The sequence below is a fragment of the Heptranchias perlo genome, chromosome 17, assembly GCF_035084215.1.
Source record: "Heptranchias perlo isolate sHepPer1 chromosome 17, sHepPer1.hap1, whole genome shotgun sequence".
NCBI classification, from domain to species: Eukaryota; Metazoa; Chordata; class Chondrichthyes; order Hexanchiformes; family Hexanchidae; genus Heptranchias; species Heptranchias perlo.
This window is the reverse complement of record NC_090341.1, coordinates 17,326,444-17,351,636: the sequence shown is the minus strand read 5'-3', so window position 1 is coordinate 17,351,636 and position 25,193 is coordinate 17,326,444. Positions and strand designations below refer to the sequence as shown.

General features: G+C 40.2%; 1 protein-coding gene across 4 annotated transcripts in view; it reads right to left on the bottom strand.

Moving 5' to 3' along the window:
• atp2b2 (ATPase plasma membrane Ca2+ transporting 2) overlaps positions 1-25,193 on the bottom strand; it is a 572,540-nt gene that overhangs the window by 174,715 nt on the left and 372,632 nt on the right. For all 4 annotated transcript variants that reach the window (XM_067998633.1, XM_067998635.1, XM_067998632.1 and 1 more), the window contains exon 4: positions 8,535-8,732. In XM_067998633.1, coding sequence (XP_067854734.1) covers positions 8,535-8,732 — 198 coding nt within the window. The remainder of the gene's footprint in view (positions 1-8,534; positions 8,733-25,193) is intronic.

Below are 25,193 nucleotides of genomic sequence, written 5' to 3'. Positions count from 1 at the left end.
TGTAGATGGTGGAAAGGCTTTGGGGAGTCAGGAGGTGAGTCACTCGCCGCAGAATACCCAGCCTCTGACCTGCTCTCGTAGCCACAGTATTTATATGGCTGGTCCAGTTAAGTTTCTGGTCAATGGTGACCCCCAGGATGTTGATGGTGGGGGATTCGGCGATGGTAATGCCGTTGAATGTCAAGGGGAGGTGGTTAGACTCTCTCTTGTTGGAGATGGTCATTGCCTGGCACTTATCTGGCGCGAATGTTACTTGCCACTTATGAGCCCAAGCCTGGATGTTGTCCAGGTCTTGCTGCATGCAGGCTCGGACTGCTTCATTATCTGAGGGGTTGCGAATGGAACTGAACACTGTGCAGTCATCAGCGAACATCCCCATTTCTGACCTTATGATGGAGGGAAGGTCATTGATGAAGCAGCTGAAGATGGTTGGGCCTAGGACACTGCCCTGAGGAACTCCTGCAGCAATGCCCTGGGGCTGAGATGATTGGCCTCCAACAACCACTACCATCTTCCTTTGTGCTAGGTATGACTCCAGCCACTGGAGAGTTTTCCCCCTGATTCCCATTGACTTCAAATATTACTAGGGCTCCTTGGTGCCACACTCGGTCAAATGCTGCCTTGATGTCAAGGGCAGTCACTCTCACCTCACCTCATGTCACGCTGCATGTAACCCCACCTGACGTAGTCATCCAGACTCAAGTCGTAGTTGGCTTGTTCTCCATACACAGATGCGGCCGGACCTGCTGCGATTTCCAGCAAAAACAAAGTTATCTGTTTTCAATACAAACATCTGCTACATTTGACCCCTTGTGACCTCACCTCAGTATTCTTGGATGTAATGTTTCCCTGACTAACCTGTTTGAACACCATTCACTCCTTTGATTGCTGTGATTATCTCTCTGCCGAGGTGTGATAAAGGGCAGTTAGAAAGATTATCTGTAATCATCAGGCATTGTTCTCTGACTATATATGCTGTGCCTATATGCATCTCTTCACTTCACCTGACGAAGGAGCAAAGCTCCGAAAGCTTGTGATTTCAAATAAAGCTGTTGGACTGTAACCTGGTGTTGTGCGACTCCTTACATTAGTTGTACATTCACAGAGTGGAATCTTTTTCTGTTCGTGAAGCAGGTGGCACTGTGGGTAAGGGCCCATATGGCAATGAGCATGTCATCAATAATGCCCTGGATTCCAGCTAGACAGCAAAATTGTAGGGCGCTTTCATGTTGTTGGCTGGCTTCCATGGTAGAATTAATGAAATCTGTGGCCTGGCCAAGCAATCTTTAATTGACTTAGCAGCATGTCTGAAACTGCTATTGTGCTGACTGACTCCTCCACACCCCCAAGGGTTTTTCACAGTGAAGAAGTAATTAACCCCTTACTTCTATTTGCCACATCAAATTGCTGAATGTAAGACATGCTGTATTAGGTTTTTTTTTAAGTATCAGCTCGAAGCAATCCCACCACGTTCACTACTGTGAAAGTTCTTGTGGAACAAGTTCTTCGAGGTGGGGAATTCGAGGTGATTGATAGAGATACTGGAGCATGATTTGTGGGCCAGGTCATGAAAGAAATGTGCGCTATGTTAGGGATAAAACAGAAATTCCACATCCCAGACCACGCACAAATGTCAGGCTTGGTGACAACTGGCAGTTTAAGGTGGGCTGATACTTATCTGGCAGAATGATGCACTAAAACTTTAAATTTTCCTTATTTTTGGTGACGACATGAAGGCAAATAAATTAACGTTTGTCAGTTGTGGCAATTGTTTTAACCACAGACTCGTTAAAGGCAAAATCCCATATGTATCGAAACTAAATTGGACCAGGATGAATCGACAGAATTTCTGCGACAAGAAGACGGAACAAATAATGGACTGATCGTGATTTGCGATTCGCAAATTTTCCTACACTGTTAAATTTTTCTTTTGTATCTTTGCCTTCCGATTGATGTAACTGTATGTTTGTAGAATTTATTCATGCAGTGCTAAGATAAATGGTACATGATTTAACTAAGTGCAATTCGGGAAGAAAATCAGGTGAATTGACAAAGAAAATGTGGCAAAATGATAAAACAATGCACAAGCAATTAAAGGGATTGTTTAAAGGAATAAATAGGCAGACAGGGGATGTGGCAATGTTCCTCCGAGCCTAAAATACCCTTTTTTTTTAATAAAAGTGTCAGTCAGGGAAGAGATGTCAGTGCTGTGGACTGGAATGTTCTCCACATTTCAGATGCCCCCTGGTCATCATCAAGTACTCTTGGACCGGGTGTCGCACAGACAGCTGTAAAGTCCCATATGGGCCCTCAGCCCAAAGCTCACAGGAACAACCACTACTCCACCAGTTGGACACTTCCATTTTCCGCCAATGATCTTATTCCCACTCCAAGTCAGATTAACAATGAATGGACAGTTACAGCCATTCTGTCTTGATGGTCCACATCCTCTAGGAACTGGGTTTAGACTTGGCAAATTCATTTCGCATTGGATCTTTACAGCTGACTAAGAGAGGAGACCAGCCTAAGCTGGATTCAAATCCAGTCCCTCGAGATGAAAGGATAGTTTGCTGTCCACTTTACCACCCAGTCCACAACTGAGCTCACTCGTCTCAGGCAAGTCAAAGCATCAACACTGTTCCCCAGTGGTTAATAATCAGAAACATTGAAATTTCTCTGTTTATACAATGTGGTAAAAGACTCACAGGGAAACACTGCACCTGAACATGTGGTCATTAACACTCATTCAATGTGGAAGGTTTTTAATAATGTTCTCCATGTTTTTTATTGAAAACCTAAAAGGGAAGGACTAAGGCCCATAGTGCAGGACCACCAAGGAGGAAACGGTGAGAGAGAAAGGAAGGTGAATCAAGTAGTGCCGTAACCTACAGGGCTATGGACCAAGTGCTGGAAAGTGGGATTAAGCTGGATAGCTCTTTTTTGGCCGGCAAGAACACGATGGGCCGAATGGTCTCCTTCTGTGCCGTAACTTTCTACAATTCTATGAATGCATCTGTCATCTGCATAATGCAATGATGCACTGTAGGATGTTAGATTTAGAAAATATCTCCTGCTGTTGCTTGGAAAGAACCACTGACAGTAGCCCTGTACTTGAAATCGTTTCAAGGTCTGGGTGCACAGTTCTTTCATGGCTTCACTCATAAATTATAGTTTCCACATACAGATATGATTGTCTTGATCTGCATAAGTAGGTGGTGGCATACAGGTGGCTCCTTCCTGAGCACTTAAGGTGTAAGCACACCTGCCTTCCATGCCTCCTCTATTGCTCCTAATCCCAAATGAACCAGCAGATAGAGTGATATGCCCACAGATCTTATTGAGACTCCAGCCAATTAGATTTCCCTTAGCAAACACCCCCAGATGGGAGATAGGCGACAGCTTTAAAAAAGGGCAAATTATATCATTGGTACAACCAAAAATAAACAACAAATAAGCATACAAATCAGTGGACCTCTGTAGCAATTTATAACTACCAAGCAGATTCCCCTTTTTAGAAAGAGGATCCAACGTGGCTGAATGGAGCAATCATCCAGCATTTTTTTATATATAAGCATAGTGAGGGGATGAAATGCTGTTTCTTGACCTTATTATGGAGCCAGCAGGGAACTTGAATGTTTTTCAGGCCTCAATGAGCCTAACGCACGCCAGGTGCATAGACCCTCAGTGTTAGAGACAGTTCCCAGCTACAATGGATGCATTATGTGCATTGACACACAGTAGGGCTCAGGCCTCCACACCTGATAATACGACTCATCAATACGGCCCAATGCTGATACCATTACCATTACTGGTGCCACTGCATTATAGGCCCAATTACTGACTTTCAGGAGAAAGAAAAAGATGACTTATTCAAAAAAAGATTCTCTCAGAAAAGTGTCAACTAAAATTAATAACAGAAATCCAGTACCTAAAACACACTTGAAACTGGAAAATAACACAAAAGGCCAAAAGCCATAGATCCTTAAAGAGCTCCATCACTCATATAGCTTCCCTTCAGCTGGGCAAAGTGAGCCCAATTCTGTCCTAAACAGACAGAAAGTCAAGTTAGACTTCATTTTAATATTTTAAATGAAGCTCAATGGACTGCTGGAAAATAGTGCTGAGTACTAAAGTGGTACAGATCCTGAATCTGAGCCAGATTTTCCAGTCCCCATTATCTATTCCACTATTCCAGAAGGCCCCATTTCCAAAGAATATGCTGGGAAGAAAAAAGGAGAGACATACCTTCTATCTTCAGGTAAGAGGTATATAAGATACTTACGGAAATGGAAAAAGTAAATCTGGACTATTACTGTAAATTAGATTGTGAATGTAGAACAAGAGGAGATCGGTTCAAACTAGTAAAAATTTAGGAGTGATGTCACGAGTGATCAATGTATGGAACAGACTTCCAGGAAGAACAGTGGAGGCAAACAACTTGGAATCTTTCAAGAAATAATTGGATAGTGAAATGGAGGGATTGCAGGATCTCTCTGGATGGGTGAATGAAGATGGCTCAAATGACTTTTCTCATATCTTGTGATCTTGTAACAAACATTTTATTGCATTTACCAAGTACTTCACAATAATGTTTACAGAAGAGAAGAATATTGGGGAGGAGGTAAATCCTAATTGGTAAAAAGCAAGATGATAGATTTAAAATAAATGAAAGGAAAGTAATAGAAATGTTAGTTAAGCTAAAGAAGGACAAAGTGTCAGAACCTGACAGGATACATCTAAGGATCCTGAGGAGACAAGATAAGAACAGCAGAGACCGTAGAAATTATATTTCACGGTTCTATTGAGAGTAGATGTGTGCTGGAGGATTGGAGACTGGCCAATGTATAGTCCATTTTTGAAAAGGGAGACACAGCTAACCTGGGTAATTACAAGCCAGTTAGTTTATCATCTGTGAAAGGGAAAATTTTGGAATCTTTGATTAAAAATGAAATTACTAAAAGCTTAGATAAAGAGAAAATAATTAGAAGCAGCCAATATTGATTTCAGAAAGGAAGATGCTACTTGGCAAACCTGATAGAGATTTCAAAGAAGGTGACAGATATGGTGGATTGGGAAATGCACTGGATGTGATGTACATGGACTTTCAGCAAGCCTTTAACAAGAAACCACACAGGGAGCCATTGGAGATTAAAGGGTATGGAATTAGAAGAAGGGTAGAAAACTGGATTAAAACTGGTTAGGATGGAGGAAGCAGAGAACAGGAGCTAAGGGCAGTGTCTCAGAATGGTTAGAAATGGGTAGTTGTTCTGTTCTGGGACTGTAGCTGCTCACTGTGTACTCCAATGATATAAATATGGGGCTAGAGGGAGTGGCCTCTAAATTTTTCAGACAATACTAAAATTGAAGGCACAACAAATCTGAGGATCAAAGGAAGCTGCAAGGGGATATTGATAAAGATGGTGGACTGGACAAAAATGTGGCAGGTGGAATTCAATGTCAGTACGTATCAGGTGGTACATTTTGGTTAAAAAAAAGTAATTAAAGTCAATGGAAATGAAAATCGGGAGAGATGGAACATGGATTCGCTATCACCCGTTTAACACTATCGCACAAAGTTAAAATAGCGCCCAAGATTTTTAAAACATTACTAGCCAATCTCTTATGGCATTGGACACAGGGTGTCAAGACCATAAGTCTTCAGCTGATGCGGGATTAGAGAGTGGGTAATAACTGGACCAGGGCATAAGAACATAAGAAATAGGAGCAGGAGTAGGCCATATGGCCCCTCGAGCCTGCTCCGCCATTCATCTTCTACCTCAACTCCACTTTCCCGCCTGATCCCCATATCCCTTGATTCCCTTAGAGTCCAAAAATCTATCGATCTTATTCCTGAATATACTGAATGACTGAGCATCCACAGCCCTCTGGGGTAGAGAATTCCAAAGATTTACAACCCTCTGAGTGAAGAAATTCCTCCTCATCTCAGTCCTAGATGTCCAACCCCTTATCCTGAGACTATGCCCCTTAGTTCTAGACTCTCCAGCCAGGGGAAGCATCCTCTCAGCATCTTCCCTGTCAAGCCCTCTGAGAATCTTATATGTTTTAATGAGATCACTTCTCAACCTTCTAAACTCCAGAAAGTATATGCCCATTCTACTCAATCTCTCCTCAAAGGAAAACCCTTTTATTCCAGGCATGTAAATGCAATTCAGTTCCCATTTTAAAGTCATACATTCTGTCCTAATACTTGGATTTTATATTAAAACTTATGGAAATCTGTGTAGCAGAGAAGAAGAGTTGGTTGGAGCATAGGAGTTTCTCTGCAGTATGGACTGGGTTGCTAAGAAATGGGAAATGCAAAACTGAGGTGCTACAGAGCCACCGCTGGTGGGAGGGTGTAATTACAGCATGACAAGTTTACATGGACAGTTTCCATTATCAAATGTGGACACAGGAATTTACAATAGAAAAATTTGGCATAAAGGTGTGACAAAACCAGACAACAGGAAGCGAGTTTTTTTTAAGATAGGAAATGCTCACAAAGTGAATATTTATCATACACTATTAGTACACAAGTTGGAGTCTACGATCTCTTACCTGTCTCTGCTGTCTTTATGTTGTTGTTTCTTGCTCTGTCTCTCCTCTTCTGATTCTTTTTCTTCTCCTCTGCTTCTTTTCCCCTTAACTCTTCTTTTTGCTTCTCTCGCTCTCTTTTTCTTCTTTCCTTTCAGGTTGAAGACGGTGGGTGGTGTGGCAGGTTTCTATCAGGCCCACACCCCAATCACTACCCTTCCCTACCCCTTTGAACTACCTTCTCAGCCCCTTCATACTCTCCTATCCCTTGCTTCACTGCCAAACCTTAATCTTCATCTACTCCCCCACTCCCACCAACGGCAGCTGGCCAGAGACCCCTTCACCCTTTATCAGGTCCTCTCCTTTCCCTCACAGAGGCTTTGTTTGCTGTCAAAATTCAATTTCCTTTCTTTTTTAAAAAAATAAGTAAAATTAGAATATGGAAAGCATCACACGTCTGCTTTTCTCTCTATTTGTGTCTTTCTCTCTGTCCACCTCCCTCTTTCTCATAGTTGTAAGCAATTAGAATTTCTCTCTCTCTCTGACCCAGCCTCCCTCTCTCTCACTTTCCAAAGTTTATAAGAAAAAAAACAAAGACTATAATAAGTAATCTTATTGTCACTGTTATTTCTCTCTCACGCACACACACTTCAAAAAAAATACACTTAGTATATATTTTACATCAGTTAAGCTTTTGAAATTTGTCCTCTCGCCTTTGTTCAAATAGTTTTCAAAACCTTTTGAGCAAAAACTGCTGAAAGCTAAAGAAAATTATTCAACAGTATAATTGACTGAATGGTCCCCATGAATCCTGGGAAGTTAGTTACATTGCACATGCTCAGATTGCACAACCTAAATTCAGCTCACAGTGTCACAGCTCTGGGCCAAATTATCAAATCGAAGCCCCAGATTTTTGAAAGAGGCTGAGGTCTTCAAGTAAAAACTTTAATGAAGGCATTGAAAGACACAATGGATAAATTTAATCATCTTACCTTGATTCAACCCTTATTTTAGACATTAGAATGTTCAGTTATTGAGGAAAATAAACAGTAGATGAAAAAAGTTCAGAAAGCATTTTGAGAGAATTGTGAGAATCCAGTGGCCAGGTCACGCAATCAGGGTGACGAGCTTTTTCCATGAAAAATGTGGAGAAAGGGTTTATAATGGAAAAAGTTGACACATTGTGTCAACAGGATGTCAAGTGGTGCAGAAAGGGAGTGCATGCAGGCATAAGATTTTTAATATATTATTGATAGGTATACACAAAGATATGAAAAATACCAGCTGGTCCATCAAGTCTGTGCATTCAGCCGTGTTGCAACTAGGCAAGGCGACCCCCAAAATCAGCACCAACCAGCAGCCATATAACCTCCTGGGAGAGGCAAAAAGCATCTCCAACCTCCCCCAACCCATCCCAACCCACCCCCCAACCCCCATCGATAGTGATCAAAAACAAGTTCCAGGAGCTAACAGTGAGCATGAAATACATTACCCAACATCCCACCTACCTCTTGTATGCAGCAAATAGATATTCAGCATAGCCTAAAATCTGACAAAAGCATCACTAACACAGAAAATGCAATTTTCCATTTGTTAGCAGCTTGGCAGTAAAATCACTGCACTCTGAATATTCACCTTCAGAATCCTTAATAGAGTACAGGCATTGGATGAAAAAATGGAAAATACCCAGCATAATTGCATATTACCATTTTAGCACAACTAATGCGCCTGTAAAAATTCACCTACATTGTGTCGTAGCAAACTCATGAAATAAAAAAAATCTGTACCATATCCCAGATGGGTTTGATTTGATCAGTGATGTAACTACAAATCTGGTGAAGAGTAATTTTTTGATCATCTTTATTAACTGCATATCTTATTGTCATAATGTATTTTTGCAGTTAAACTATCTGCATGTAATATTAAATATATTTATATAATTTTTTGTGCGTGTATATAGTTAGCAAAATCAGGTGTATAAAATAAAATACTTTACTCACTTGCACTTCTCTCTCCGGGTGGTTGATAAAATGAGAGACCCAAGGATATAACGGCTGCAAGTTCTAGGATGATAAGGGTCACATCTTGTAGTGCTTCCCAGACTAACTGTAAGAAAGTTTTTGGCTTTTTTGGAGGTATTAAGTTACTACCAAAAATTTGTTTTCGTTTTTCAAGATCTGCAGGATTGCCAGCTAAACCTGTAAAGAAAAATATAATTATAATTTAGCAATAGTGAGCGATACAAATGAATAAAATGCAGCTTAAATTGTCTGAACCAACAAGCTGGTTTAACGTTCTGCTTGAGAATAGTATGGGTAATAACAATAGTACATTGTTATTACCCATACTAGTGGACTGAGGTTATGGGGCGATTTTAAACCTACCTGTCCGGCAGAAACCAGGCAGGTGGGCAATTAAATTAGCCCCAAGTTACCTACCAGCCCTGGAGTCGCCGGGAGCTGACAGGTTCGTATTTTAACCTGCTCTCCACGCAAAGCTGGCGGGGTCCTTTTAAACATATACATGTCGGGTCCCGATGCTAGCAACTGGACCCAGCTGCAAACGTTTCTCCATGGCCTGAGCAGGAAGTGGCAGTGAGTTTCCCACCAGGCCAACCCGGAGGCAAAGAGGATCGAGGCCAGAAGAGGCCCAAAGGAAAGATTTTTCTAACTTTTTCTAACAAGGAAAGCTTGAGCCTCTCCTGCCGTGAGCTCGCACCCTACCACCACCCCCACACCCATCCTCAATCGCGGAACCACTGCGGGACGACCCGGCAGAGGATCCCGTCGCTTACCTGCTATCAGCAGGCAACCTCCACGCCACGCGATTGTCCGCCAATTCTTGCCGACTTCCAGCCTGGAATGGGTGGGAAGTCAGCAGGAGGGATTTAAATGAGGCCAAGCCGTTAAAATCCGCTGAGACTCATTCTTTTGCAGGCAGGCGGGAAATTAACTTGCAGCATTGTTTCTGCCGGAAATCCAGTCCCAGGTCATTTATAATGCATTATTATTTACACGTGGTTTGCATTTAAACTTTCTGGGACTATGCAATGCTGACTTATTTAACAGCCGATTGAATGCATTTGTTTGACAAAAATAATATTGTTTGAGGAGTAGCAATTTAGTCAGTTGAAAATAAATAGATTTACAGAATGATTGTAGTTCTAAAGTTATAAAGGAAATCACTGAACTGTGTGCATGCATGTATACAAACAAAGAAGGGCAGAGAAAGATAAAGAAAATGAACTGAGTTTGTTCGATGCTATGCAGATTTTGTTGTCTCACTGGCCAGCATTTGACTGGGGGTTTTAATAAAACTGAAAAGTCATTGATAAAAGTGGAGGCAAAGAAAAAATAAAAAATGTCAGCGAAGCAGACCCACATCAGTACATAATCATTCACAGCTGGAGACTCTTACAAGGAGAGTCATCAATAAAACTAAATAGGGAACCCCGGTGATTTAGGAGAGGAATGACAGGTATATATGTGCCTAGCCACAACAATTTTGGAGATTTAGTTGAATAATGTTCAAAACTAATGTGACACATCAATTTCGACCAACAACTTACATTTATATAACGCCTTTAACATAGGAAAGAACATCTTAAGGCACTTCACAGAGGGATAAAGAAAAAAATGAACAATATAGCAGTAGGAGAGGTTTGGTTCAGAGAGAAAGTGGACAGCAAATATCATATTCAGATTTTGCTCATTTTTCCAAGGTGTCACAAACTTCAATTGATGAAGAATTCAAAGATCTGCCAGCAGGCCCCCCCAGACCTCAATTTTCTATGCTGCATTGAATTTTTGAAATCATTCATCAAAAAAGTCTCTCTCACCTTCTTTGAATTAAATTAGATTTTTGTTTGTATAATTATGTTTGTGAGATCCTCTTCACTAATAGACCTACGTGTAATAAATATAAGTGGAGTTAATGTTTCAGGTTGAAGATCTTTCGTCAGAGTTCTGACGATAGGTCTTCGACCTGAAACGTTAACTCTGTTTCTTTCTCCACAGATGCTGCCTGACTTGCTGAGCTTTTCCAGCATTTTCTGTTTTTTTTTCAGATTTCCAGTATCCGCAGTATTTTGCTTTTAATAAATATATGTGGGTTCAGTAAAGGAAATGAGTTCGTCCACCATTAAAAACAGTCTGCGAATATGTGGATTGGAAGTCAGATCGACAGCCAACAAGCAATTATAACAGTATCTGTAGAGTTGAAATGATTCACTTGGCCAACTTTCATACTGCAAATGGCTCAAATGTTATTGGTCCTAGAATTGCAATGAACATATTCAATATTGGAGTTTTAACACAAGAATTTACATGAATAAAGTTTCTTTTCATGACAGAGTTCAAGGCATTCAATAAAACTTTAGGGGGCTATTTTCATCTTCAGTTATAACTCAGTTCTAATTTGGTTTGCATTGCTTTAAGACCATCCTGAATCTCAAGTAGAAATAGCACTCAATTTTCTGGTCTAAGTTTATTTGCATAATTATTTGCAATTTCAGATGGGTCTAGGGATGACACCACTGAGAGAGGAAATTTATTTACAAGTCAAATTTAATGGGGGGGGGGGGGGGGGACAATTAAAAGGGGGGTGTCACGAAGTGGGGAATGTGGTAAAACAATAATTCAGAATGCTTCTGAAAAGCCTTAAACGGCATCTCAATCTGAAGGATCTATAATAGCAAACACAGAGCTAAGGCTAAAGGTTCGTGAAAGCCAAAGAGTAAGCAGTAAGAAAAACTGAAAAATTACAAGAAGGATCTTACAAATAAATGCCCTCCTGCCTCTAGGTCCACTGGAGTCCTCTTTTCCAGCGCGTCCAACACTTAAATGGACAGCAAAATGATATGGCGCCTTTCCTGTCCCCTTTCAAATATGTAAAAGAAGCTCCCACCTCTTTCAGACTCTGTGCACCAGCAAAATCTTCCCCACACTTCCCCCCCCCCCCCCCCCCCCCCCACCAAAAAAAAATTTGGCAGCCCCAAAAATTGGCACAATGTGGACAGGACCAAATCCTGCTCCACCCCCAACTATGACCTTATTTATGAAAAGTTATTTGGCTTGCACTCTAAATGTCCTCATACCATGCATCAATCGTATCCCTACACAGAGGGCAGCCAAATAACCTACTCCAAACGTATTATCAATGTTGCTCTGTAACCAACCACTGGGAGGTATCGATATGCAGTACTCCTCGGAGTAATGTTTTGCACACTTTTCAGTTACTGTGCTGTTAAATCAGCAGTGATCCAGAATGACAAAATATTTTTCAAAATCTATGCACAAGTATGGGATAAAGAACATTGACCTTGAAAGCATTTCTTTCTAAACTCAATCAGTTTAATATTCTTCCTTTCTTTGGGCATCAGTAAGGCACAGCTTGTGATGATGCCTCTGACTTCTGCTCTTTGCTCTTAAATTCATGCTAATCACAGAATCCAGTTGGTGAATCGTAGAGGTCATCAGCACCTCTATATGAACTGTGCATTACAGAGATTGATTCCAACAGGATAAATTAAATATTTTTCAAATATATAGATTTAGGAAGAAAATCTTTTCACAGGGTTCCTTAGGTCAGACCTGCACATAGGAAAAATGGGACACTGCAGCCTCAAAAGCTATCGGCTGGATTAATCTTTCCTCTAGCTGCAATGCAGCAAGAATCTGAGCACAGGTAGCACATACATAATAACTCAATGTCCTTTGCAATTTCTCATTAATCACGCAAAGAGCTTAGGCTTCTGGGATTCACACTTTCTGAAGGCTGGTCTCATTAATATGGAGCTCAAACCAGGTCACGAATGCACCAAAAACAATGTACAGGGTAGGATAGATCCTTCAGTAAAAGACAAAACTAGATCCCAAAAACATCTTTGTAGGCTAATAGTAAATATACTTTGACACTGTCTTGCAATTTAAAGCAACAGATAAAGATAAAAGTCAAAAACATACAAGATTAGGCTCCACTAAGCAGCATGATAAAACGTTAATTAAAATTTCACTGATTAAACAAAGATTTATCACCTGCTCTATTCCATTATTTAATGCTCTGTTAAACTGCATATAGAACTGAACCATGTGATACATTTTAAATCACTTATAATTGTAACCCAGTATTCCATTTAAGCAAAATGATGCCACAGAAATTTTTGTACCAATTAAAAAGGACATTGTCCTTATTTATTATCTAGAGTTACAAATTCTTTCCAGAATGTCTTGTTGAAGTAACATGTGTAGCACTGGTATAATAACAACGGCATGTGCGGTTAACATAGTATAGTAATTAGACTTGATATATTGTGCCTCAAGTATCACCATCTTCTGTTTCATTATCGGTATTGGTCATTAGGAAACAGGGAGGAAGTCCGTTAGCATTACCTAAACTAAAAGATCATTTACTTCTCAAGTTGCTTGTTGGGTATTGTAGAAAGGTGGATTATTTACCTAAGTTAAAGCTGTCATGGTCGAACAAAGCTCTTTCACATACCACAGATCTGATTTCACAGACCATAGGCCCTTGGGAACATTTGGACATGTATCCCTAGAATTTCAGATCATTTGAAGTATGCTGTTGTACTATGAGGGATCTATATCTAGATCTGTGTGACACCTTTCAATATCTTCAAAAAAAAATGGAAAACTGTAACAGCTGTCACCAAAAATCATGGCAGAGTTTGACTTCTAATAGAGTATTCAAGTAATCCAAGATCACACAAAACGCACTCAGGGCAGGATCCTTCTCATAATGCTGGCAGCAAAAGGCAAACTTATTTTACTAGCTGTTATAAAGATTTCATATCAAACGGTTCCTTTGTGATCAACATGACTTTAATTACTTTTTCTATAAGCCATCACTTTCAGCCTCTCTGATACAATAGCAAAGCTGTCAACCTGAAGCTAGATGGGCAGTAGGAAGTGTATTAATCAGACTTCCACAGCCTTGGTCCTGAGATTTTGGTACCTGATTTTCTGCTTTGCATTTTTCAATGTTACAAAGAAATTGATCTCTGGGTATTCCCATTCTGGGGGACAATGTCCAATGGTCAGCCCACTTGGTTGGGTGCATTGTTGTCCAACTCTGCCAAACCACTGTTTTCTCCTGCTAATGATGAATAATCATATCTTCCCTCCTTTTCTGCACTAGTACCAGATGTTCAATCCTTCCAGAGAGTTTTTTGATGGTGGGGCAGTTTGCCACTTGATGGGCCACTTTGCCATAGGCAACCTTTTCATCTAAATTTAGCCATTAGCACATATTAATATTGGCAAGGACTGCTTCTGTTTAAAGGACTTCAAAGGAATTTGATTCCAAATGATTCCTGTGAGAAATTGCCAGCTCATGTTTGGAATATTGGGCACCACTTGCCACCATCTGTACCACAGTATTGCTGAAAGATATCATGGCTAGAGATTGCTACAACAACAACAACAACGACTACTACTGCTACTAGCATTTACATAGCACCTTTAACGTAGTAAAATGTCCCAAGGAGATTCACAGGAGTGTTATACAGCCTCATTTATTACTAATCCCATTGAGAAATAATTCACAAATAGCAGGGAATGCCAAGATTGCATTAGGCTGCAACACCATTAGAGAAAAAGTCAGTCGGTTAGTCACAAGGGCCACAAATATAAACTAACTATGAGCATAAACAACTGTAGATTTGCCAACAGTTATTGTCACTCATTCTTGCCATTAGACAACATCTAATGGGAAGAAGAAAATGGGCTAAATTATCCTCTTCGGGGCAGAGTAGCAATGTGTCGAGACTTCCACCCAATCACCTGTTTCCGTCCAACCTTAGTCAACTTCCCTAGGTCAGGGGTCCATGAAGATGCACAGCAAGTTTCCACTGGCATTCTTGCCAACAAGAGGGAGGCAGTCAGTGCCCATGGTGCTGGAATGGGCATGTAAAGCGGCAGAAGAACCCAAGGATCAGCAGAGCTGCAGCATTGTAGACCTCAGTGCAGACTGAGACCAACACAGGTAAGAGCAAGGTTGGAGGGAGTGGAGGCTTCTACGAGACTTTCTCCCTTTATTCCCTGACCTAGGGATGTTACTACTACTACTCTGGGCCTACTGAATAGCCTTTCACATGGCGGTTATTGGAAACAGCGTTAACTGGGGCAGACGCGAATGAAATGGGCTGGCGGCTGGGCCCTGCCCTCCCTGCCAACATTTGCAGGCAGTGGGTCAGGAAAAGGTGGTTCCGGCATAGGTGTAGGTAAGGAAATCCAGGTCGGGGCAGTGAGGCAGCAGTAGGCCTCAATGCCAGACTTTGCTTTCTTCTCCGCCGCTGTCTGTCCAATGTCAGGTGGGATTATGGAGGAGTATCCAGCCCAATAGTTTGAGAAGTGAGGTTTAAAAATTCCTCCATGGGCTCTCCCCGCCATATCTGTGTAACCTCCTCCAGCCCTACAACCCTCCGAGATCTCTGTACCCCTCCAATTCTGGCCTCTTGCACATCCTCAATTTTCTTCACTCCATCATTGGCGGCTATGCCTTCAGCTGCCTAAGCCCGAAGCTCTGGAATTTCCTCCCTCTCCTCCTTTAAGACACTCCTAATGTTAATTGTAAGATTTATATCAATGAGTGTTAATTGTATTCAGGTGGTGAGTATCAATTGGGGACTCACATGAATCTTTTTTATAGGAGAGTTTATCTATGGTGTGGTGTGTGTGTAAGGGAAATCTCTATGAATAAAGTCTTGAAAATAACTGAAGACCAGGTTCTAGTATTCTATCCTTCATTACATGGCTATCCATTTATAAAACTTAAAACCTACCTCTTTGACCAACCTGTCCTAATATCTCCTTATGTGGCTCAGTGTCAAATTTTGTTTGATAACCACTCCTGTAAAGCGCGTTGGGATGTTTTACAACATTAAAGGCGTTATATAAATGCAAGTTGTTGTTGTATAATAAATAAAATATCACCAAGATCACATTTTAAATAAATAAAAGAAATTCCTTTTGAGGTTTCTTGAGCTGATGGAAAATTATATTTCTTCACATAAGTTAATTGAGCTTGAAGACCAATGAATATTATGTAGTAAAGCTGCAAATCTTACATGTAACAGGCAGCTTCTTACAATATCCTTGGTTTGTCCTTGAGAATACCGGATACAATGTTGACTTGTGGTGCCACAACATTTATCTTACTGTCAGAAAATTAGGTTGACTGACATTACATTAAAACTAAAGGTGCTCTGTGCTCTAGGGACAGTGGGAGGGATCCCAGGGCAGCGACCACTGAAGAGAGTTGAATGACAGCAACCTGCGACCTGTTATTACCGGTTCAAATACGTATTCTGCAGGTACTTTTTTTCCAAGATTCTAATTTTTATGCAGACTCCTGATAAAAGTTCTCTATCATGTGATGATAAATATGATGAAGGTATATGATGAAATACCTACATGTTAACACTTTCTATTATCATATCAAATACATATCAGTGGGTTGAAATGGCACTGTGTGATACTAGTAACAAATGTGTACATATGAAATTAATTTGCCTACTAATTGAAAACTGCCTTTAACCAACTTGGAGTCAGCATTTCTTAAACGAGTGGAAAAATCTCATACATTAACACGTTCATTGCTAATACTGCACAGCATGAACTCAACCCAAGTGTATTAATTAATAATCAGTGCTGCTGATAATAGTTTTATATGTGATCTATACTTTTGTCATGTATTACTTTTAAGGACCACAGCAATTAGTATAAATCAAAGTTCAGCGTGAAACCATTAACATAACTATTTTAACAGACAACGTAAATCACATATATGGGCGACACTCAAACTATGAGACAGACTTAAAGAGCGAATGGGTTATTTAGCAAGAGATTATTAAAAATCAAAATAGAGAATGCCAATGACAAAGAATAGAGTGAGTATATGCGTGAGAGAAACAGCACACCAGAGATTATAGAATAACATTATTTAGCTATGTTATTATATGGTTCATTATTAGTGAACCATGTTAGTTTTATTCACACTGCTATTTCTTCATATTATCCATCCTGCTGTTATAAATAGGAGTATTGATATTCAAGATACATTCATGTAGCATCATCATTAGCAAAGAATTTTGGAATAAACTCAAAATATGTTGCAAATATCAGAGACATTAACTTTCAAAAATATAAGATTTTACAGTCTTTACCCTCCCTTTCCACGACTGCAAATGCTAATCTGTTAATCTTCCTGATAAAGTCAAGCAATTCGAAGTCAGAAATTATCCCATTATTGCAAATATAAATATAAGACACCATTTACCCAAAATAAATGAGCTGTTGTACAACAACTTGCATTTATATAGCGCCTTTAACATAATAAAATGTCCCAAGGCGTACTACAACATATTTTCTATGCATCCTCAATAGTGTGCTCAAAGAGTGATTAAGTGTAGGAAATTAGTTAGATGCTTCACGGGAGTTTACTGTACACGTGAGGTTTAATTAGAGGGTGTATATCATATATCAACACATTAAAGGAGCTATATTACTTACTTCCCTCAATGTAGTTTAATGTACCTTGATACTCATTTAAAGGATTAGAAAATTGATCGCTCAACCAAACTTATCCCATCTCTTTCCCTTTCTCTCAGGTACATAGTGACGGACAGTGAACCTATTGTCTCTGTCACTGTACTCTAGCTGGGAAGTGGGGTTAAGTGAGTGAAAACACACAACCACAATCTGCTCATACTATCTGCATTGAAAGTAACAGCCCTGAGGAGACAGTAGGAGAGCTATTCTGCTGGTTATTAATTTTAAAAAGGGTAAAAAAAGCAACAATTGAATAACATGTACAGGATGACATCATTTTGTACAATTTATAACAAAGAACAGGCTTCACTGCTTCAAATAAACAAACACATTGTAATTTGCAAAAGGTTGACCGTTACAGTTTTATTTTTATGAACTTGTATTTTTCTTCCCCGAGGGCCTCACTTCTGCCAGTTGCCACTAAGATTTTGGGACAGTCTAGTTAGCAGACTTCTCCATGGTCATTGTAAGCAACAAACAGAACTTGTATATTTTTCCCCAGCAAAATACACAAAACACTGACTCGAGAAATAAGACGACGGGTTAGTCACTTTCAGATTCAAGGAGTATAATTTCTTCTTTTGCTCCCCTTCACTTTTCGAGATCTGCCAATACCACACATGAATTTCTGGTCAAGATGCTGCTGCCAGGGGTCAGTGCATGTCACGTTAACAGACAGCTATGAGCTGAAGTGACTTGCTTTCCAACTGTTCACACTTCCTTCCTTTAGGGAATTTCTGGGCACCACTCAGAACCTCCTCCAATGGCATGACTGAGATCATAAACTCACACACTTGGAAGATTTCAGGAAGAGCTATGTGCGGGGAAGGGGAGGGGAAAGAGATGTGAGAAAACCCTGCTGATAGCACGGGGTCAGATTACAGATTGCAGTATTTTGCTGTTAATATTCTGACACACCACTGAACGGAGAGGTATGATTCATAAGTTTTACATGAACAACAAATTCCGTTTGACAATGGGAATGCGGCAGGATAGATTGAAACAGACCGTTTCCAATGATTGAGGGATCTAGAACAAGGGGACATAGATATAACATTAATTATAAGAGATTTAGGACAGAGAGAAGAAACTATTTGACACAGAGGGTTATGAAGCTGTGGAATGTACTACCCGAATTAGTAATTGAAGCAGAGACCATGTCAACATTTAAAAATAGGTTAGATAGGTGGTTGAAGGAAAGGGCAATAAAGGGATATGGGAACAAGGCATGCAATTAGATTTGGACTGCTGCTTGTGCGGAGGTTGGGCTGAATGGCCTGTTTCTGTGTTGTAATTTCTATGTAACAATAGTTGGCCTTCAAAGAATTCTGGTAAAACCTCATGTGGTGACTTTCTTAAATATCCTGCTTCAGGTGTACAACTCTAGCTGAGTTAGTTGTCATGGTATTTTAAATTTCATCAACTGGAAACATGATGGGGTGAACAAATTTTTGCAACTGAATGTATCTTGAATACATTGGGCATATTTTGTGACTTTCATGAAGGAACAGCTGTAGTGTTGCATATCACTCAGCTGTATTAAATATTAGTTTATTTTCCAAATCAAATTAAATGTTTTTTTCGTATACTCAGGCAATGCTCTTGGATGCGATCCTATGTTATTGCCATTCTGCATCACTAGTTTTTTGTTGATCAGTGGATGAGATTTGGAAATATATCGCCGTTCCTTCATCGTCGCTGGGTCAAAATCCTGGAACTCCCTTCCTAACAGCACTGTGGGAGAACCTTCACACACATGGACTGCAGCGGTTCAAGAAGGCGGCTCACCACCACCTTCTCAAGGGCAATTAGGGATGGGCAATAAATGCCGGCCTCGCCAGCGACTCCCACATCCCATGAATGAATTTTAAAAATGATCAGCATTATTCAAATCTCTTCAAAATGAGGCCATTTGAGGATTTTCACTCACTCAACTGATTTCTCCAGTTTTCTGAAGTGTGAGTTGGAGGTGTGGGTGAAGCATAAATGGCAAAACGGTTGATTGGTTTCTGCAACTTTTAAATACTAAACCAATCATCAAATTCATTTATTTCAGTAATATTCAACCAGCAGTTTCTAATGGCCCTGCTTTCTGTTGCAATAGACTCTTTGAAGATTGCGTCCTTCAAACAAAGATCATTTTTTGCATAGAACAACTGCAGAAATTATAATGCTATGTATCATTAATGAGAATTCCATGAAAATATAAAGTATAACAAAAATTAACAGTACTTAAAGAAACTGAGAAATTTCATGTTGCAAAATTGCTGTCAGAATTGCTAAAAAAAATCATTTTTGGCAGGTAACAAACATGCAAGTTCCAAAAGACATTCAGTACTCAAAAGGGTTAATCTTCACCGTTTCATTTCAGTGATATGTGCCAGTGGCAAAATACTTGCTTTGGGTGTTTTTTTTCATTGCAATTCAATGCAACATGGACAAATAAGTTGCTTGATTATATTTTTTTATATATAATTCCCGCCATACAGGAATCATGCAGCTGGAGCTGCACAATCTCACCCACCTGCAACTAGAAATTGGTGCCTCAAGGTACAAAGACAGAAGTGGTTTGCCAACACCTGCATTTGTCACTTTGGATGATTGTGAAACCAGTCGGAGAAGCTTTCTTCTCTTCACTATCTGCAGTAAGATCTTGTGTGTTCTTTAGATGCAAATAGCAAATAAAGGAAATCTTCCACAGGTGATTTAAGGCTGTGTTATGCTTAAATATGGATTTAAAAATATTTTAATATATTCCCTGCACAGACGAAGGTAAATGAAACGTTTTACATATAATAATAATGCAGAAGAAATCACCTTTAAACAACAATTGTTTTGTGGGATTATTTTTTAATTTAGCAAAGTAGTTAAATACAATCCTCAATGGTTCAAATAGAATATTAGAAATAAGCAATTAATGACTGGCTTAACAACATTAAATGTTATAATAATATATGCAGATTAATTGGTAGCAAGGAGTGAATTTCATAATTTATAATTAAACCAGGGGAGCTGATGGGATCATGAACCATTTTATGAAGGTTCTTTGAACCTTGGGATTGTAAGAGGAACATTGTATTTGCTGTTTATTATATAATACATACTCTCCAGACATGAGATTATGTTTAGGAACGATGGTGAAACTTCATTTTTGAAATTCTCCCCTCCACATCTCGTTTGACGGGGTTGACACTCTGCAGGTGTATAATTCTGCAGGCTCCTTGCCCAAATGGCCATTCTCCATGTGTGAACCAAGAAAGTACATCTCTACAGGCAATTTGACATCAGGGGCAGTACAGCCATGCCCAATTCTGTCCTTATCCATATTCCTTCATGCACCCACTTCCAGCAGGCATTGCTGGGTAAGACAGTTGGGAATGAGAACCTTGTCTGATTTCACCTCCCCCCCAACCCCGATGAAACACGATGGGCCGAAGGGCCTCTATCCGTGCTGTATATAACTCTATGAAACAGGGATGCTGAAGTCAACTGTAGCAGCCCTACATCTGCTCCAGCTGATGTAGGTTAAGTTAACTCAGCACATGCTGGGGATTGAACCTAGGATCTTCCTGGTATGTATAGCGTAGCTACTCACTAGACAAACGAGGTGAGCCATTGAAGGACACTAACTCCTGCAACTTTTAAGGTATTATCTATACTTTATCTTTCTTTGTCTGGCATGTCAGAGAGTATGGTCCAGGGATGATGTTCCAACTGATTTTCCCTCCCTATGGTGAATATATCCCTCTGATCTGGACCTCCCCACAGCAGCACACCTGAGCCTGGGACCACAGCTTGTGGGAGACACAAGAACCAATCTACATCACACCAATGCTGCAGTGTAACAATGCTCCAGTGTGCGCCAACACCAAACCACCCCTCTATCCTTATTAGCAAATATGAAATTAATTGTTTATTATGAGCAATCTTTCTATTGGACCTTTTTGCAAATAGTTCTAAGCCCCTAGTTACTTTACCTCTTCTCAATAATGATACTGTTCTTGGTTATTTCTTAAAAAAATCCTTAAAATTCAAAACTGTATCTATCAAATATGGTACTGGCTTGTGAAGACCAAGAGGTGACCTGATAGAGGTCTTTAAAATTATGAAGGGGCTCAATAGGGTAGACGTAGAGAAGATGTTTTCACTTGTGGGGAAGTCCAAAACTAGAGGACACAAAGAAGAACATAAGAAATAGGAGCAGGAGTAGGCCATCCGACCCCTCGAGCCTGCTCCGCCATTCAACAAGATCATGGCTGATCTTCTACCTCAACGCCACTTCCTGCACTATCCCCATATCCTTTGATGCCTTTAGTATCTAGAAATCTGTTGATCTTTATTTTGAATGTACTCAATAACTGAGCCTCCCCAGCCCCCTGGGGCAGAGAATTCCAAAGATTTGCCACCCTCTGAGTGAAGAAATTTCTCCTCATCTCAGTCTTAAATGGCCTGCCCCTTATTCTGAGACTGTGACCCCTGGTTCTATTCTAAGGAATAGAAGGATATGTTGATAGGGTGAAATGAAGTAAAGTGGGAGGAGGCTCGTGTGGAGCATAAACACCGGCATGGACCAGGATGGGCCATATGGCCTGTTTCCGTGCTATGAATTCGATGAATCACTCATCAAAATTAAAATTGTCAAATACTCATGCAAACCTCAGTCACCTTTTCAAGCAAACATATTTAGATGGTAAGGCTGATTTTTATATATTTTTGTGTGTCTGTCGGTGCCTTCCACACAGAACTCCTTTAGACAGATAACCCATCTACACAGATGGAAACACTAAACTATAGATCACTCAGCAAACACATCAGTGTCATGTTTCTGTCAGGGGTCAAATTCATCACGACCAACTCAATCTTGCACATTACGTAAGCACACCTCATGGCAAATAATGGTCAGGTTACCCAGACCCTAAACCATTTAACAGGCCAAGTAACAATCAGACTTTTTTGCAGCATTTATTTTATGCCCGATAGCTGCATTTTTAACCATTACTTGAATGGAATCCACTTGTCTTTTAACACCAACAGCTTCAAATCCTTTGTGTCAAACTGAAGAGCAGAGCTTTCCTATGCCTGACCTACTTTCAGTTGTTAGCTAGTTTGTGTAATATAAACATTTATTATTAATTGCCTCTTTAAACTCCCTTTTCTCAGGATGTTAACTTTTAATTCACTATGTCTGGCTTTGACCAAGAAAAACAAAATCTGGTATTTATATCATCCTGCATGTACATTATTCTCTCTTAAAATATAAAACAATCTCCATATCCCTGACTTGTCAATATCCCATCTTCCACCCTCCATAAACTTGAGATCATCCAAAACTCTGCTGCCGTATCCTAAGTCACACCAAGTTCCGTTCACCCTTCACCTCTGTGCTCGCTGTCCGACATTGGCTTCCGGTCTGGGAACACCTCAATTTTAAAATTCTCATCCTTGTTTTCAAATCCTTCCATGGCCTTGCCCCTCCATATCTCTGTAACCTCCTTCAGCCTTACAACCCTCTGAGATCTTTGCGCTCCTTCAATTCTGGCCTCTTGCGCATCCCCGATTTTAATCGCTCCACCATTAGTGGCCGTGCCTTCAGCTGCCTAGGCCCTAAGCTCTGGAATTCCCTCCCTAAACCTCTTCACCTTTAAGACACTCCTTACAACCTACCTCCTTGACTTGTCCTAATATCTCCTTAAGTGGCTCAGTATCAAATATGTTTGATAACGCTCCAATAAAGCACCTCGGGACGTTTTACTATGTTAAAGGCGCTGTATAAATGCAAGTTGTTGTTATTTTGATTGTACAAAAATGTCTTTTACATATGTAAAGAATCTTACGACACCAGGTTATAGTCCAACAATGTTGGACTATAACCTGGTGTTGTAAGATTCTTTACATTTGTCAACCCCAGTCCATCACCGGCATCTCCACATCTTTTACATATAGATAGGATGATCTTTATCCTCTGGAGGAAATTGTTGTATTATTAAATTGGGTTGTATGATTTCTCAGAAAATTACAGAAATATTTTGGTTGTGAAATAAAGAGAAGATTCCCTTCTCCAAATGAAGATGAAAATTTAATTAAGTCGGACTTCTTTGATGGAAGAGGTCATTGATTAACTTTGAACTATACCTTTTATTTTTTGTATAGTAGTTTGTTGCTATTGTTTGCTAGGGAGTGATAGAAAGTACAGGTGATGTCGTGAAAACTCAGAAATATTTGGACAACATGATCTGATTTCATTAACATTTCCAACAGGCAATGACCTTATTGACAGTTCAGGTGTAACTAATGAATATATATTTGCGAGATATTTTAGAAAGTCTGTCAGAAGCTATAGAAGAGTCAGATCAGTGAATATTTCGGCTTTATTACAACATGAAGTCATAAGAAATTAGCTCAATTTTACACAAGCATGTGTTGGCAAGAACCAATTGAGAATTATCTCGGCATGTATTAGCTTCTGGACTTCACTTGAAGAAGTTCAGCTTGTATTATATCATTTGGCAGTGGAAAAAACATCGTCTGCCCAGGCCTACATGAATCAGGTAGACAAATGGAATGATATATTGCACAGTCAAGCACAGTCATCTGTCAATGACCTATGTTACCAAGGAGCTGTTGGAAAGTGGTAGAGCTGACATCAGTCGTAGACAATGAGATGAAAGCTGTATCAGGTGGCTCACAGGAAATGATACATTAATGCATGAGACGAACCATTGTTAGAGGATATGTGAACAAGCCTACAGATGTCTGCAAAAGAATGCAATGTATATTTGTTTATCCAGTAAATCTGCTCTTCTATAATTAAGTTAGAGATTTGCCCTGGTGTAATATCCTATGACAAATCCTGTGACTTTTGTCCCCAAGTAGTGAGCTTTTAAAAAATGTGTTTTTTTCCTCAGTATAATCCACCATATGAAACTGGGTCTTTGAAGAAAGTAGAAAATTAACTTGAGTGTCACAGTCAGCCAGACTACTTCACTTTTTCATCTGTAGCTGTAACATGGCACAGGCAGCAGGTACCCTGCAGCTGATCCCTGTGCTCAAGTTTAATTTGCATTGTTTTAAAAAGGCACAATTTAACAAGCTGATCTTTAGAAAAAAAAAATCTATTAGAATCAATACTACTTTTCTGGCAGCACAGGAGCGTGTTTCAACAGTCACACTGTTGCATGGCAGTGTGTCACTTCAGTCACACTACTCACATTTAAGTCTCTAATTTCTTGAAAGACACAATTTGACAACCAGATTTGCTGATAGGAGCAGAATTTTTTTCCAGCATTTTAACAGCAATCAGCTGTTTTTACATCATCTCAATTTTTCTTGAGGAGGGATGAAGGGGAGGGAAGGAAGGAAGGAACACCAGTTAATTTGTTTTGGTGACAAAGATTGAGGGATGAATGTTGGCCAGGACAGCGGCACACTACCGGCTCGCAATGAGTGTGCACTTCCTGCCCGCCATGTTGGAGACTGTTTAGTGCCTGAAAAACGGTGAATTGCTAGGTCTTTGCGTCTAATCTAATATGCATAATGATTCACAGCTCCAATTGCAAACTCTGCTGGTTCTAAGGATGATATCACTGGAAGGAGAGGAAAATTGTGTAAGTCTAATTTAAAGTTAAAATAGAGCGCACATGGAGGGAAACAAAATTTAAAAACATTAAGAAGCACCTCAACCTTTGCCAAGGCTGAAGGGGCATGGGATTAGGAAGTGGCAGGCCAGGTTGAGGGAAAGGGACATGTAAGTACAGGCATGAGCCCAGCACTTAGCCTCCTCTTTGGTGGATGTTGAAGTCGAGGTGCTGCTGCATCAGATGTTTGCGAGGAGGGCATTTCTCTCGGCCACTCTACAGCCCATCTCATAACCGATCACTGCAGCACGCCTGCAAGAAGGTGTAGCCAAGTTTCGGGACACAGTTGACGGTTACTGTTCCTGCAGATGCATGGTCACCACTGGTGTCCTTGCAGCAGAACGACAGAGTTCAGCAACTTCCCCTGCGTTGAGGAAGCAGGAAACCACAGCAGGGCTTTCTAAGGCTCTCAGAAATGGTTGGTGGCATCTTGGGTATGTGTGGCCAAATAGGCAAT